At 34.3% G+C, this 17,358-nt stretch overlaps 1 protein-coding gene across 11 annotated transcripts in view; it reads left to right on the forward strand.

Annotated features, from left to right (window-relative positions):
- Positions 1 to 17,358, forward strand: part of LRRC7 (leucine rich repeat containing 7) — a 567,116-nt gene that overhangs the window by 311,621 nt on the left and 238,137 nt on the right. Inside the window, exon 8 of one of the 11 annotated variants that reach the window (XM_040470611.1) lies at positions 2,667 to 3,509. The exons of the other annotated variants lie outside the window; for them this stretch is intronic. Coding sequence (XP_040326545.1) covers positions 2,667 to 2,673 — 7 coding nt within the window. The 3' untranslated portion in view covers positions 2,674 to 3,509. Of the gene's footprint in view, positions 1 to 2,666; positions 3,510 to 17,358 lie in introns of those variants that run through there. 11 annotated transcript variants of the gene reach the window in all.

A 17,358-nucleotide genomic window follows, 5' to 3' on the forward strand; every position in this document is an offset into this window, starting at 1 on the left:
TTTAACTCCTTTGAGATACCTTAGTATATCAACAAAACATTTTTAAATATTATAAGGTATGTTTTAGAGCAAAGGAATCTCAGAAGTTGATTTAGCTGGTATAATTGCATTTTATTATTTATTATTACTTCAACCTTTTATATACAAATAATATTTATAGCCTAAATTTTCTTATTTGTCAAATGACTACATTTTGTGATAAAAGCACATTCTTTGTTCCTTGAGTTTTAATAAGCTTAAACTGCAAATGACACATGGATTGGGGAATTTTATCCAATGTATTTAAAGAATAAAATGTTACTTGCCATTATAAAGATTTATCTATTAATCGCCTTTGATGTTTAAACAAATGATTTGTACTTGTCCTCTATCTTCAAAGACAAATTGGATTCTGTAATACTTTAAGATTTCAGGTGCTGTTGAATTCTGGCTGGTTCAATATTGGAATGAGAATACTGAATGCTATATTACTATTCCGTTAGACAAATTCATTCTTGAATAATCTATATGCCCTATGAGAAGGTCAAATGATAAGGCAGAGAGATCTGAGACAAAACTCTAAGATTTAATTATTTTGAGTCTGGCAGCTATCCAACTGCATATTTCAAATTATTCAAGAAAAATACACGAAGTGTACAATTATATTCAACTTGAATTTGAACTGAAGCTACATAGTATTATCTACATCTAACTTATAAAATACAGTAGAATATATAAAATATAAAATTAATATTTTTGTAATATTTGCACGTGCTGTTATTTTCCTATGTCACTAAAGTTAAGAATATGGATTTAATTCTTAATAATAAGAATATGGACTATATATTGGGATCATTAAAATAATGATGTGAAATAGCTATGTCAGTTTGTAAATAAACATCTCTTTTAAATAACTACATCATATTACACCAAGCAAGAAATAATGAAACTAAAATTCTAGCAATATCTGTGAGGCAAAATAGCCTCACAAAGAATCTATGTATCGCCTGTCAATTAAACATGCAGATAAGTAATTTTTATTCAAATAGTTTATGTGCATTCTTAATGTACCTCTTATAAGCCTGGAATTGTTCAACTTTTAGAAAATCTGCCAAGTTCTTCTAATTTAATTAATAATTTTATGTGGTTTGAAGACTCTATTTCTTGCCTTCTGTGAAAATGCTTTAAGATTAATGTGCACTAATTTCAGTTGTATGCAAAAATATTGTAATGTAAAAATACATTTTTATTTTTTAATTGAAAATATAGCAGTCTCTTTAGATGGGCCAAAGAGAATTTCTATTATAGCTAAAGCATTCAATTATCATTTAATATTATTATAACCATAATTGCTTTTATGTGAGAATCCATGATTTGCTTTGTTTTTAAGCATATCCAATTTTTAAATCATTATATGTTAGGAAAGTTATAGCATTTAATGAATTTGAAAAAATGTAGTGCATCAAAAATTGTAAATAAAATATGTATAAGTCATTAAGTGAAACGTGATTGGTGGCTTTTCTGGAAAAAATGGAGAGAATTAGAGTAATGGCATGATTAATTGATTCAGGATGGCTCCTGCTGAAAAATTATATTCAATAAGAATCTGTCAGTATAATTTGTGATCATTTGTCCCTTTACAGTATATCAAATAAAATGGATTCAGGTGCATAAGCTGTATAAATGACTGTCATAAGAATGCCATTTTTTAAATAAAAAAATGGTTACTTTACTGATTTAATTAAAAATAACCATGGTATTTTAAATTGCACTATTTCTGTGTTTCCAGAGCCGGTAAATATTTTGTAAATTGTTTTGTTCCAACATTTGCATTTATCATTTTGCATTCAATCAATGATTTATAAAAAATTATGTTTCAAGATACAAATCACACATATTTTTATTACAATGTGAAGATGCTGGGCAAAAGCTGCGGTTTAAATATTTAATTTTAAAAATGGGAGCAATGATCAATTTTTACAACCCAAAACATTCTTTCAATCAAAATTCTTTTTATACAATGCAGTTTTCTACAGTATGTCCTCTTTCATATGTATCTCTTACTGGTTTCTTTCAGTGATATCTTCTCATATAAAAGCTTTTTCTCAAACACTATACAGATTAAGCTGAATTATTCTATGTATGATGGGAACTGATATATTTAAGACAAAAATTTCATATAACAGAAGATATTCACAAAATAAAGTCTGTTATTTTCAGAGAGAAAATGGAATGCTGAAATTCAGAGTAAAATACCAATGGATCCATTCATATTCTGCCTTAAATGGCATTCATCAATAATGTTTATTATTGTAGAGAATTAATTTAAATGAGCAGAAATTACCTTGGAAATGGAAGTTTAAGCAGATTATTTTCATGGGAAAATATCACTCAACGATCTTTATGTGAATATTTTGCTTTCTCCTTTCAGGGAGTATGCATGTTTTTAGTCATCTGGTCCAATTCCACTCAGTGTACTTTTGTTTCTATCTTGTCTAAAATGCTTCCTAATCCTAGAGCTGTACCTCATTACAACAATCTTGTTTAAAACCTATTTCTATGGAATTACGTAAAAATGAACAAACATCCCACTTCCCTGTCCTGTAGACCAATAGGTAATTATTTTAGTCACCTCTGCATTAGGAGTTCCATCTTTTGGGCATTGAAATTGATTTTTCTCATCTTAGCATCTGAAGATCCAGAGTGTGCCCCTTGCCCAATCGCCTGAGACTATACAGTGACACCTACAACAGAGGATGTGGAGGCAGCAGCTTTTCGGGCGTCAGAAATGGCAGCATCAGGAGCATCAGCACGAGTAGACTTTGTAGAGGTAGTTCTCCCAAACTGTATTATTGAAACCAAACATTTTTGGTGTGCTGCCTGCTGATGGGGGCTGCCTTCCTACTCCCTAGATTTATGCAAAATGTTTGGTCTTTGTTAAAGTTTAACAATGACGTTTCTGACTAATACTGAGAAACCTGATTTTTGTTACAAGTGTGTTCAGTTGCCTTAAATTTCAATGAATACAACATTTTCTCGGTCCCAGAAAAACATTAATACCCATATATTCTCAAATTTATTTCATCATTTGTAATATAAAGCTGCTGTCACAGATAATTTCTGTATGAGTATTTTTGAATAGATCAGAATAATTCATTTTAGAAGTCATCCTAATGTAGGAAATAGGAGAATTTTTCTAGTCAGTTATATTCTTCAGAGACAAAATATGGTTGCCCAGTTTTTCTGCTGTACTCTCAAATAATGTTTCATTGTGAAATTATTTTCCAAAGTGATAGATTATTCCCACATGGCCCCAAGTCAAAATATGAAAAGCCAGTGATTGATTGGTTTAGGTGTACTTGCATTTTATGTGATTTACTGTGAAATAGTTATATAAAACACATTTGTTAATTAACCACCTTGGATTTATCTGTACAGTTCAATGACTTAAAGCATTTCAATTTGCATGTAAAATGAGTCTTTGTAATGATGTTTTTGCAAAATAAATAACAATCAACATAGTGGGTGCATGTACTTTTAACACTGTATACATAGGACTTGGAAGTAGGGTATGTTTCATCCTGAAACTTTGAAGAGTTTGAAATTCAATTTACAGAGGGCTTCATCGTGGTGCAGTATGACATATTCATCCTTTACCCCATCTTAACTTGTTTTTTGGAACAAAGCAAGATACAAAGAATTTATCCTCGTTTTATTGTATACATCGAGCTTAATAGCTCTTCCTTTTTGTTTTGTTTTATTTCTATTCCATTTTGTCATTTAGGATGTTCCAAATGGCCATTTTTTGCAAAACCTACACTACAGAGTTGAAATGCACTTTTCTGAATGTTTCTATTCTGTTTTAATGTATTTTAATTATGTGAACTATATAAAATAATAAAATTATGTCCTAAAATGCATAGCCCTTTGTATAAAGCACATATACATAAAAAACTATGTTGGTTTTTTAGTTAAAATTGTGTGAATGCTGATTTTTTGGGAGTACTTGTGAAGATCTGTAGGTAAAAATCCATAAATCTACTTAATTGTACAATATCACTTTTAGCTGCGTGTGCCATATGTTAATTGATTTCTGTCATTCTTACATACATTGCCTATATCTTTAGAAACTGTATTTTAAAGGGTATGTTGCTATTCTATGAACACAGAAGTAAATCTCTGACTCTGCTTTAAAATAAATTGGGCTATTTTAGTGTAAATTTATAATATGTTCTCACCATGTCCTTCATATGCCAGTTTAGAGATTATTTAAACATTCTGCATGAAAGGGGGTTTAACGATTAAGGAAATACTGCTGTTCTGTCTCTATTATGTTCCAAGGGAGAAACTGGACTTTCCATTGTTAAAGTTTTAAAGTCTTATAAAGCTACAATTAAGTCTGTAGCAATGTGCAGAAGTTCTGGTGGATAATTATTTTGTTGGCATGATCTTACTGCAGTAAACCATTTTGAGTTTCTGGTCTTATGATAATTACAATTGAAAGCTTGTATTTGTAGATAAAGGAAACTTCTTTTTTTTTTTTTTAATTTTTTTTTCAACGTTTATTTATTTTGGGGACAGAGAGAGACAGAGCATCAACGGGGGAGGGGCAGAGAGAGAGGGAGACACAGAATCGGAAACAGGCTCCAGGCTCTGAGCCATCAGCCCAGAGCCTGATGCGGGGCTGGAACTCCCAGACCGCGAGATCGTGACCTGGCTGAAGTCGGACGCTTAACCGACTGCGCCACCCAGGCGCCCCGGAAACTTCTTTTTAAAAGTTTTTTTTCAACATTTATTTATTTTTGAGAGAGCAAGAGAGACAGAGTGCGAGCAGGGGAAGGAGTAGAGAGAGAGAGAGGGAGACATAGAATCCGAATCAATCTCCAGGCTCTGAGCTATCAGCACAAAGCCTGACTTGGGACTTGAACTCACAAACCATGAGACCATGACCTGAGCAGAAGTCGGACACTTAACCAACTGAGCCACCCAGGAGCCCCAAGGAAAGTTTTCTTAATGAGAAGAAATTACAACTAACTTGAATAACTATTGTCAAAACTGGAATGGTTTAAAACTTCATCAGCAGAAGTGATTACAAAAGTAAAATTTAAACTAATACCATTGAATATAATACTTGATTCATTTTTGACCCCTGTGGATGTTATGCATCACTGTTAATGTCCCAACAAGTATAAATTATGGTAAATTCATTCACAATGTTTATATCACTCTAATTTTATTCTAAGAGGAATCACACATACCAATTTAACAAAAATATTAAGTGTGTTCTTTTTGTAGTTACATAATTTTTAGCCTCTACATCTATTTTTAACTAGATGAAATGGTAAGAGAACAAAATGTATTTTGCATTTGGAGTTATTGAAATAATAATAATTTCCTATTGTGCTGCCTTTTAGAAATATGTTGATTATAAATTCATGGGTAATGGGATTGGCATATTAAACCAGAATTTAACAAAATGTACTCGATAAAAAACAAAACTAAAACACAAAATAACCCTTAACAGGAAGGAAGCTCAATATATGCTTATCCATCCTCCAGGATACCAAGTCAAGCAGAAGTTTTTCTCTTTCATGATATAAATGTCACTCCCAGAAACCTGGGCCACCATGTAAGCAACATACTGAATTGCCTTTACCATCTTACTAACATCTCATGAAGCAAAATCCAATTTTTATGATTCTTAGGAATGCCTCAGAAAATAGGATAAATCTTCCCTGTGTTTCTTAGAAGTTACAGTTTCTTGCAAGTTCATTAAGAATTTCATATACTCTCCCATCCCTATTTTTCTGTTCATATCACATTTTACCAAAATTTTTGCCAATTTGTACTTTTTTAATCAAGTCAACTTTTCCTAGAACAAAACAAGCAGGTCATCTAAATTTTGTCTCACACACACACAAACACACACACCCCATATATATATATATATATATATATATATACATGTATATATACACACACACCCATACATGTATATATATACACACACCCCATGTATATATATACATATACATGTGTATATGATTGTCCTATCAGTTTTTCAGTTTTTAGTAAAAAACAAAATGTGACGAAGCCATGTTAGGTGTTGTATGTTTTATTTTATGTTGTTTGCTTCTGCCATTAGTGATCAACATAAACTGAATAAAAACAGATAATTTATATTTATTTATCAGCATAAAAATCAAATATTAGTAGGACAAAGGTACAGCAACTGGATGTCAGTACAGTAAAAATGACAGGTTCAGAATAGAAGAAGGTTAGAACAGCCTGAGGATGTACAGACTACAAAGTTGCTCAAAATCTCATTGAGGTAAAAATCTGTCAAACCAGTAATTGTGTGTGTCCCCCCCCCCCCCACATACAACTTTCTTTGGTTTCAGAGGTATGATACATACGGATATAACATTTGAAATCCAAACTGTTAGTCACCACTTGGGCAAATTTTGGAGCAAATACAAATCTTTAGTTCAGTCCACTTCAGTAAGCATCGATTGAAGACCTACTGTGTGCTAAACATTGTGACTATTATTAGACACACTAAGTACAACAGATGCCTTTGTGTTAGGCAGGTTACAGTCAGGTAAGGAACATAGAGAAGTAATGCATTACATACAATACAGCATATTACGTGGGATTATACAAGTGTGATGAATGAACAGAAATAGTGCAAAGAAAAACTTAATCCTATTGGTAAAGTCCACATAGGAATTGCAAAGGACATGAAGTTGGAGGATTCTTTTGGACAATAAATTGTAATTTAAACAGTGGGCAGTAGGAAAAGGAGTGTTGCTAAAGAGGAACATATCACAGGTAATTAAATGTGCAAATAGTACGCATGAGGAAAGAGTAACCATGATGGAGGGGGTCATGTGCCATGGTTAGACTTCATTTAGTGGGCAATGATGAGGTTTTAATGAAACAGGTTTGAACAGAGAAATGGTAAGTTAGATTTGTGAGTGATGGGATAAAATTTAAGTAAGAATTCTCATGTACCCTCCCAGCTAAGGAAACTAAGGAAAAAAGTCACTCAGATTCTTTTTTTCACAGCTTTACTGAGGTATATATTGCACAGCATAAAGCTCACCCATTTTAAATGTATAATTCAATAGTTTTGAGCAAATTTATAGAGTTTTGTGATCATCACCACAATGCAGTTTTGAACATTTCCATCACGCCCACCAAAAATTCCTTGTGCTCATTTGCGATCTATCCTCATTTTTATATCAGTTCCCACAACAGCCCCAAGGAACAACTAATGTGCTTTCTGTCTTTATAAATTTCCTTTCCTGAGCATTTCATGTAAGTGAAATCATACATGTAGTCTCTTTGTCTGGCTTCTTTCACTTGGCATAATGTTTCTGAGGTTTCTGTCAGATTGTTAGGAGACAAACAGAACAGCAATATTCCACTCCCAACGAGAAAATGCATACTAGGAAAACAAGATGTAGAAGAAGGATGTCCTGTGAGCCTGGCCACTGTGTGAAGCATATCCTTCACTGTGTGAAGGACAGAGGACCTAAGATGGTGAGGACAGGATGGCACAAAAAGACATTTCAGTGAGGGTAGAAGAATCAGAAATGCACAGTAATGTGAAAGTAGAAGAAAACATATCTAGATATTTTAATAAAATTTGCTGAAGACTAAATCTCAAATTTCAATTTCATTCCCATCTTAAAGGTTTGTAATAGGTATTTGTAAACATTGTAAATATTTGTAAATAGGACTTTTGTGGCTACTATCTGTAGATATCACAAGCTTTGTTAGCTTCTTAAGTTAAAATCACCTCTCTGAAGAATGCATTACTGTAGAGAAAGCCAAGAAATCATGACAGACTGACATCTGCAGTTAAAGTATAAAAGCTCAAAAGTGAATCTATAACAAACTGTATTTTCCTTGGAAAACCACTTGGGACAATGTGATCATTACACTGAGATTAGAACTGCAATTTTTTAGAGAATGCAAGATTGGTTTAGGAATTCTTGTTCAGTTGGGGAAGCATGTCAGTGGCATTATTAGGCTACCCAAGTATTGAAAAAATTAAAGTTCTTTCTGCAAAAGAAGATAAGGCTTTTGGAACATTCCCTGAGCTTACTTTCAAGCTTTACCTCACTAGCTAGAAGGGCTGCCCTGCTGATCTGGCTGTACTGTAGGACTGAAGATAATGCAAGCTTTGGAGTTACTTGTATAGATTACTAGTTACTTAAAAAAAAAAAAAAATCACAGGATTCCAGTGCAGCTGATGGAATAAAAAGACTGGATGCTGCCTGGAATATGCCTACCATTTGAGTAAACCAGGAAGGACAAGTTCAGCAACAAAGAGGTAACTCAGTAGGAGAGCCTGACAAAAATCTCCAGGTTTAATGTCATGATTGGCCTCAGGCCAAGAACCAAGTGAACCAGGCAAGGTTGGACTCTCAGAACAAAACCACCAGGACAGGTCTCCAGAGGGCCTATCAACAAAACTCCCTCCCTGGAACCCCATCCTTGTGTCCCTGGAAGCTGGAAATGCTCTGTGATGCCCCAGTATTGGAGGGGCTCTTTGGTGCACTGTGGTCTCTGGGAGGTGATGAGCAACTTCTCAGCTCTGGCCAGTGACCCTCCGGAGCCATCCCAGAGTAAGGAATAGAAATAAATCCCCAAGCCACAGAGTTAGGGTCTCCTGGCTTAGCCCTGGGTGGATGAGACAAATCTAGAACCCTATGTGTTGGTGTTTTTGGTTTATTTTAGAGTAATAAGGAGCATTCATCGACTACAAAACTCAAACTCTTGTTGTCTTAGAAAGATAAGAGATTGACTACTAATTCTAATATACTCAAATCATAAGAAGTTGCTATTCCTTTGTGAAATGTACAGAGAGATGTTGGACAAGTATTTGCATACTCAGGGAGAGAGAGACACACATTAAAATGGAATGTGATGAGATGGACATTTTTATATTTTCTTCCACTCTGCCCACTTGGCTTCTTCCTCCACCTCCATTTTCTGAGAGGAGAAAAGACAACAGTCACTGGAAGATTCTTTCAAAGAAAAGTTATCAAAGGAGGAGAATTGTAATCCCCTATGGGCTTCATGCGGAAGCCAGAGGTGAGGGAACATGACCCATGAGAAGCACACACTGGGGGACTTCTTCCTGTGTAGAAGGCCTACACTTCTATCCTTCGGTCCTCTGTATTCCACCTAGATTTTAGTCATTTATTTACACACTTTCCTTCTGTATTTTCCAAATTGTAAGTTTCTTAAGGACAGGTATTGTGTTTTATTCATCCTCCAGGGTACCTAGCATAAAGGCTTGCATATGGTGTGTATAGCTAAGGAAGAAGAAAGAAAAGAAAGATAGAAAGGGAGAAAAGTACCACCTACCCCCCCCCAAAAATACTTAGAGAAAATAAAATTATTTCTGTTTGGGAGGAAGAGAGGGTAGATTTGAGAACATTTGATCTAGTCTTTAAAAGGGAAGTTACATTTCAACTATTGGGGGGAAAGCAGTCAGGGGAAATGACAGGTGGAGAAAAGTCCAAGGGCATATCTATGGAATAAGGAAAGCCCTAATTTTGCTGATACTTGAAATAAGTTAATAGGAATGGTGAAATAAAAGCATAAAGGTAGATTGAGGAGTTTGAATCTGGTTAATTGGTAGATATTAAAGGATTCTTGACTATATATATGAGTAACAAGGAAGAGTTGGTATTGAAGTCAGAAGTTAAAAACTTAAAAAAGAGAAAATACTTGTTAGTGCAACATCCTATAAATAAAGCAGTTGATATATTTAAACACAGTACTCTACTTATTTTTAAATCTCTTCTGGGCATCCTGGCACTTTGATAGACCTGAAGATGCATGAAGGCATGTGCATTACAAGTCAAACTTTTTCTTCCCTATTGATAAAAGAATAATCTGGACAGGGGCCCCTGGGTGGCTCAGTCGGTTAAGCATCTGACTTCCGCTCAGGTCATGATCTCACAGTCCGTGGGTTCAAGCCCCACATGGGGCTCCACGCTGACAGCTCAGAGCCTGGACCCTGCTTCGGATTCTGTGTCTCCCTCTCTCTCTGCCCCTCCCCTACTTGTGCTCTGTCTCTCTCACTCTCAAAAATAAACATAAGAATTTTTTTAAAAAAATAATCTAGACAAAATTGATTTAGTTTACAAGTGGGCTTGTATTCTTGACAATGAAGGGAAACTAATATTTATTTAGTGGATGTGAAAGAATCTTTACCCACAAACATGATTTCATTAAAGCTTGTAACAACTGTGTAAGGTATATGTTACCACATTTTTACCAATGGGAAAACTGATCACTCTGATAGAAAATGGGAGAACCTGGATTCAAATCCACTGCTATCTGTAATATTCCATAGTGTATCAACTTCACTGTTTGCTTACAGATTATAGTTCTGCTTTAATTATATTTTTAGCAATTTAAATTATTTATGCTGATATTGCTCATTTGATTGATTTACCTCCACAGCACTGCACTTGATTAGAAATCAAATTATACTAATACCTCTACTAGATTATAGACATTTGTCACACATGACAAGAATTGCTTATTCTCTTGAGATATATGTCAGGGTGCATTTTGTGTTCTGGAATCATAAGTCAACTGCTCAGTCCACATGATACCTTGAGGAGATGATCAGTGAGTTTCATAAGATTATGACTGTCAGTTTATTTGTTAATAATATAAGATAATTATTGTACCACTGTTTTATGGCTCAATATCCTTAACTATCAATTTTATCTTTTCAAACTTTTAAAATAAAGGTGTTTTCTTTTTTTTTTTTTTCATTTCCTAACATACAAGATTATAAAGGTAACGATACCTCATATGGCTAACATGCACATTTTTCAAAGCCTATTAAAAAATGCTTTTAACAATATGTTTTTTTGATCTATACATTAGCCTGGTAAGGAAGGCATAAAAAATACTTCCCTTTCAGCTAATAAGAACTTTAGTGTTATTTACTATCATATAAATAATATTGTTTGTGCCACAGGCAGTACACTAATTTTTGTGTCAGCTTATACTATTTATTGATGTCTATTAATTCTATATTATGTTTCTCCTTGAGGACAAATGCTTAGAACTATAATTTTTATTATAAGTTTATGCTTTGCAAAAGGATTTCACACTAACTGGTAAAACTTGTTGAAATATAATTGCTTTAGTACAATAATTACCATAAAACACAGTTAAGCAGTTTTGAATGTTTCTATACAGTAATTACTGAACAATGTACTTTCAATATTCCTTAATATAATATATGTAGAAACTATGTAGCTTCTCATATCCAGGCATTTGTCATTCTATAACATTTCTAAATTTACTTTTTAATATAAAATTTCTCATACTTGAAAAACAAGCTCTTATTTTCTGTGATACAGATCATAGGTATGCATTTTGTGATTTAGCAAAAAAAAAAAAAAAAAAAAAAAAAAAAACAGAGAAACTGGATAAAATTTTAGGAAGAAGCAAAAGAACATCATTCTTAGGGCTCTTGGGTGGCTCAGTTGGTTAAGTGTCTGACTTCGGTTCAGATCATGATCTCAAGGTTTGAGTTCAAGCTCCGCATCAGGCTATGTGCTAACAGCTCAGATTCTGTGTCTCCTTCTTTCTCTGCCATCTCCCCCCGCTTGTGCTTAGTCTCTCTCTCTCTCTTTCAAAAATAAATAAACATTTAAAAACATTTTTTAAAAAGAACATCATTTTTATCAGCCTGCTATGGATTAACAGGCTTATGTGGGCATCTATAATTAATTGTAAAGGAAGACTGGGGAAAAAAGAGGATTAAAAAAAGAGTAGGAAATGTGGACACAGTGAGATGCAGATCTATAAACTGTCATCCCAGTTTTGTCATTTACTAATTCTAACAGAAGTGCAAAATGGTACATTCAGTTAACACCAAGCTTAAGGGACAGGATAAGAAATAACTGTATTTAACATTAGTGACAGAAAACTCAATAAAAGAATGAAAATTGGAATCAGGGAAAACTTGCCCAACATTTGTTGAAAACTTACAATTTGGTGAGAACTACACCATGTGTTGAGAATTTCAGAAATATATTCAGTCTTCTTAATGAGTTCTTGATTCTCTGGAAGAGATATTCTAAGCCACAGAAAAGTCATGTGCAAAAGCAGAGCGATGGGAGAGAAACTGATGAATTATGTAAAGTACTAGGAGATTCATTTGGGTAGGACATACTGACTTGTGCACGTCAAGAAACGAGACTTGGAAAATAGAAGAGAGTTTATTCAGGGAGGGTGTTGTGTGCCAGTGTATGAGTCATATCAATACAGAAAATAAGCCCAATTCAGTCAATTTTGCAAGGAAACTGCCCATTTAATTTTACCTAATATAGGCACCAGAATCGCCACTTCTTTATGTAATACAATTGCTAATATTGACTGAGTTCTAAATTCTTTACAGATGTTAACACATATAGCCCTCACATTAACTCTTTCAAGTAGGTATTATTATTATTGTGCCCATTATAAATGAGGAAACTGAAACCTAAAGAAATAATTTTTGCCTAGTTGTTACAATGCCTGTAAGGTGAGGGGGAAGGATTTGAACCCTGACACCCTGACTCAGAAGCCTTATTTTTAATTACCATGGCACAGCCAAGTAGAATGCACCCAAAGTGGATTTTGAAGATATGTGTTTTGAAGATATGTGATGATGTATTTTTTTAGAGGTTTCAATACATATTGAATTCAGGAAGATTTTGCTAATACTTGTTAGTAAACTACCCAAATCTCCTTTAAAAAAAAAACACCTTTATTTAAATATAATTGCCATCGGATAAACTATACATAAAGTGGACAACTTGATAAGTTTTGAAATATATGCACCAGTGAAAACATCACAATGATCAAGACAATGAACATTCCATCACTCTCAATGGCACTGCTCACCCACTTCTCACCCAGACAAATACTGTTGTGCTTTCTGTCACTACAGATTAGTTTGAATGTTATAGAATTTTATATAAATGCAATCATAAACTATATTCTCTCTTTTTTTGGGGGGGGTCTGGCTTCTTTCACTGAGCATAATTATTTTATTTGTCCATGTTGTAGTGTTTATCAATTTCTATTGCTGAATAGTATTCCGTTATATAAATATACCAGTTTATTTTTTCACCTCTTTATGGATATATGGGTGGTTTTCTTCCAGCTTTTGACTATTACAAGTAGGCTTCTATGAACATTCATGCACAAGTCTCTGTATAAATGTTTAGGGAAAGAAGCTGGACACAAGGAATATATAATATGTTTTCATTTACATAGAATACAACATGAGGCAAAACTAGTCTATGCTATCAGAAATTATAATAGTGGTTATCTTTTGAGAGGTAAGGTGGTGATTAAAAGTGGGTACCTAGGGGGGCTGCTTTTGTACTCTGGAATATTTTGTTTCTTCATCCTGATATTGGTTACATGGGCAACAAATTCAGGATACAAAAATTTAGTGAGCATTATACTTCTGATATGTATTCTTTTATAGGTACCTTATTAAAATAAAAGTGAAGCAAATGAAATTATTTGGTTTAGTCCAGACGATTTCCTATATGTTGTTTGGCATGTCTGTTCTTTATTTCATAGCCCTTACTACTATTCCAGGTATATACTCCTAGAGTATCCTTATATGTCCTATATCATTATCTATATACCTTCTATCATAATTGCTTGTTGTCTTAATTACTTGCTTGTTTTCATAATTACTGTATGTCTTTCTTGTTACACTTTAAACTTTCTGGGAAAAAAAGATAATGTCTAACTTTCTCACTTTCATGTCCATTTTCTGGTGTGGTGCTTGGTACATGGTAGGTATTTAGTGAACACTTGGATGAGTGATATGAATGGTTGTTTATGTGCCGCTCAAAGCTTAGTATCTGAATCTTCATTTGTTTCTACTAAAGGCTTTGTTTCCCCTACGGTCTACAAGTTATTGATTAGATTCTGCGATACTGAAAGATTTTCTTCCTAACCTCAATTCTCTGAGTATACATTTTTCAAGATAGTAATAACTTCAATTATTGAATATTTACTGTGTTCTCTGAAACTTTTACATCCACTAACTTATTTAAGATGCACAACCCAACAGTATAAGTATTCACATTGTTTCCATTTCACAAACAGGAAGTTAAGGCCCAAAGATAAATATCTTATCCAGGATCACAGAGTTCATGGTTGATCCCAGACAGTCTAACTCCAGAACTCATTATTTTATTCAGTATAGTCTTTTGTGTTTATATATATATATAAAAAATGTATATAAATATATACCTTTAGGTATATAAATATATATATAAAAGGTATATAAAAGTATATATACTTTTATACTATATATTATATATATAATATATATATATACTATATATTTAGTATAATATAACTATATATAACTATATATTTTGTATATATACTATATATACATTTATAGCATATATTTTGTATATATATATTTTTTGTATATATATACACATATACATAATATCCATATATATAGTATATATATATACTACATGTATGTATGTATATATATACATGTATCTATTATGTATATATATATACACATATATATACAAAAGACTATACTGAGTAGTATAAAAGTTTAGTCTATGTATACTTTTATACTATATATTATATATGTAATATATAACTATATATATAGTATAACCATATATTTTGTATATATACTACATACAAAAGACTATACTTTTATACTATATATATGAACACAAAAAGCTATATATTACTTATGTCATTACATTTCCACACTTTCTTCAGAACTTTGATAAAATGGATAAAATGTTAGCTCTTCAGAGTGACTTTCTCTGACCACTTTATTATGAAATAGCTGCCCTCCAAATATGCTTAGTCATTCTCACCCTGCTTTATTTTCTTCATAGCACTTAACACGACATGTTGTATTATATACTTATGCTTATTTCCTTATTATACATCTCTCCCCACTAAAATGGTAGCTCCATGAGGGCAGAGACTTTATCTGTTTTACTTTCTGCTATATTCTTATACCTTAGAACAAAGCCTGATCCATAGTAAAAACTTAATAAATATTCGTTGAATCAGTCTGCAATATGCCACTGTGGTATTACAGGGATGGCAAAGATTTTTAAAAATCCCTTTTAACAGACTGACTTTCTGCTTAGAATAGAGACCTAAAAGGCTCTCTATTAGACAAAAACATGAACACTAAAATCTATTTCATATAGCATAATTGGACATGCACATGCCTTGGAAATTTCAAGAGCATTTCTGGACATTCCAGTATCTCATGAATTTTTATTCTGGAACCAACTCTGTTCTCCAAAAGGGAACCAAAAAAAGCTTTTATATGACATCATATGACTTGCGTTTTAACAAGATTTCTGTGGCTTCTATGTGGAGAGTGGGTTATAGAGGTCACAACTGCAACCATGATAACAAGTTAATGAAACCATGGAAATAACCCATGGGTAAACAAAACTTTGAACTAGAGCTATAAAGGTGACTATAAAAATGAGAAGAGGGGCGCCTGGGTGGCGCAGTCGGTTAAGCGTCCGACTTCAGCCAGGTCACGATCTCACGGTCCGTGAGTTCGAGCCCCGCGTCAGGCTCTGGGCTGATGGCTCGGAGCCTGGAGCCTGTTTCCGATTCTGTGTCTCCCTCTCTCTCTGCCCCTCCCCCGTTCATGCTCTGTCTCTCTCTGTCGCAAAAATAAATAAACGTTGAAAAAAAAATTTTAAAAAAATGAGAAGAAATAGATTTTAGAGACAGTAGAATCCATAGGGCTTGGTGAATAATTAGTCATGGCTTTCTGATTTAGATAATATCAACTGCATAGACAAATAAATAGAGGAGGCCTGGGAATATGACTAGTTTTGTGTTCAATATGATAAATTGTAAATTCATGTTGTATAGTCAAAGGAGCTTCTCAGTAAACAATTAAAAAAATGTAGACCTGGAACTTAGAAGAGCCTCTGTGACTGGAGAGTTATATTTCAGTCATCAAATGCATGAAGTTGCACAGGAATATTATGTAGAATACGGTTCCAATATCAAAGACTTCTTAGTTGATCACACAATAACCAATTCTGTATGCTTTAAGCTGAAAAAGACTTTAGTGAGAGGACATTAAATAAATGAAAGAATCAACCATAAGACAATAGGTAAAACTTAAAACACTGGCAAAAGCAATTTTAAAAAGAACAGTGTGGTGAAATGCCACTGTGAAAGCCATCGTTTGCTCTGGCCCCCTGCCAGAGCTGGGTGCTGACCTGTGCTGCAGTCTCTGTTGTTATCACCGCTCTTGCTGCTGCTGCTGCTGCTGCTGCTGCTTAAACTGTAGTGATTACTCCACAGTCAGTGGCGTTTGTGGAGTAGTTGATGCATCTGACTTGTGTACCCCAGGTGCCCAATTCACTAATGCCAGAGAGCCTTGAAAAAAGGATCCTAAAAGGGATTTTGATAACTAGCAAGTGAAGACCACCAATTATACCTACTCACCAACATTAGGTGTATTAATTGCTGCACCAAGAGAGGCTGCATACATTGGAGCACCATGGAGCATGTCAGTGAGAGGGAGTTAGAAAGGACTGTAGGTATTTTGGAGAAGTTTCAAGAACATGGTTGTCTTTTCTGGATTGGGCATTCTCTGAAAGTGGGACATTTGGTTATTGGAGATTCTAGTATTTTTAACCTATGAGACCAGGGGAACAGAGAGGAGCTGGAGCTGCTGTTGGAGAAGAAGCAGTAGCCCCTCAGAGTAGAGGAGGCATCAGGCCTTTGTATCTCCATTCAGGTATGATCTGGTAGTTGTCTTGTTCTTGTTTTGTTCCATCGTGACCATAAACAGTCCTCAACTGAGGTTGATATTTTATGAAGTTGTTTGTGATCAGTGGGGAAACACCAGGGCCCAGGGAGTAGCAACCCAGCAATCTACCAGCTGTCAGCTGCCAGGGCTGCTTTTCCCTTTCTCAGTAGGTAAGCTTTGCCTCCCACCAGGACCCTTCAAGCATCAATTACCAAAACGCCCGATGCTGCGCTGCCAATTAAAAAATTACTCAAGCCTACAATTTCCAACTATTAGGTATTGTATTAGTCAGCTTAGGCTGCCATAACAAAATACCATAGACACAGTGGCTTAAACAACAGGAATTTATTTCTCGTAGTTCTGGAAGCTGGGAGGTCCAACCAAGATCAAGGTGCTGGCTGATTCTGTTTGCCAGCAAGGGCCCTCTTCCTGGCTTGCAGGTGCCTCCTTCTCGCTGTGTCCCCACATGGCAGAGAGAGGAGGAGGTCTGACAGACTCTACCTACTGTTTCATTGATGTTCTAGGCCAGACTTCTTTAC

Source organism: Herpailurus yagouaroundi, unplaced genomic scaffold, assembly GCF_014898765.1.
Source record: "Herpailurus yagouaroundi ecotype Mexico unplaced genomic scaffold, PumYag 77, whole genome shotgun sequence".
NCBI lineage: Eukaryota > Metazoa > Chordata > Mammalia > Carnivora > Felidae > Herpailurus > Herpailurus yagouaroundi.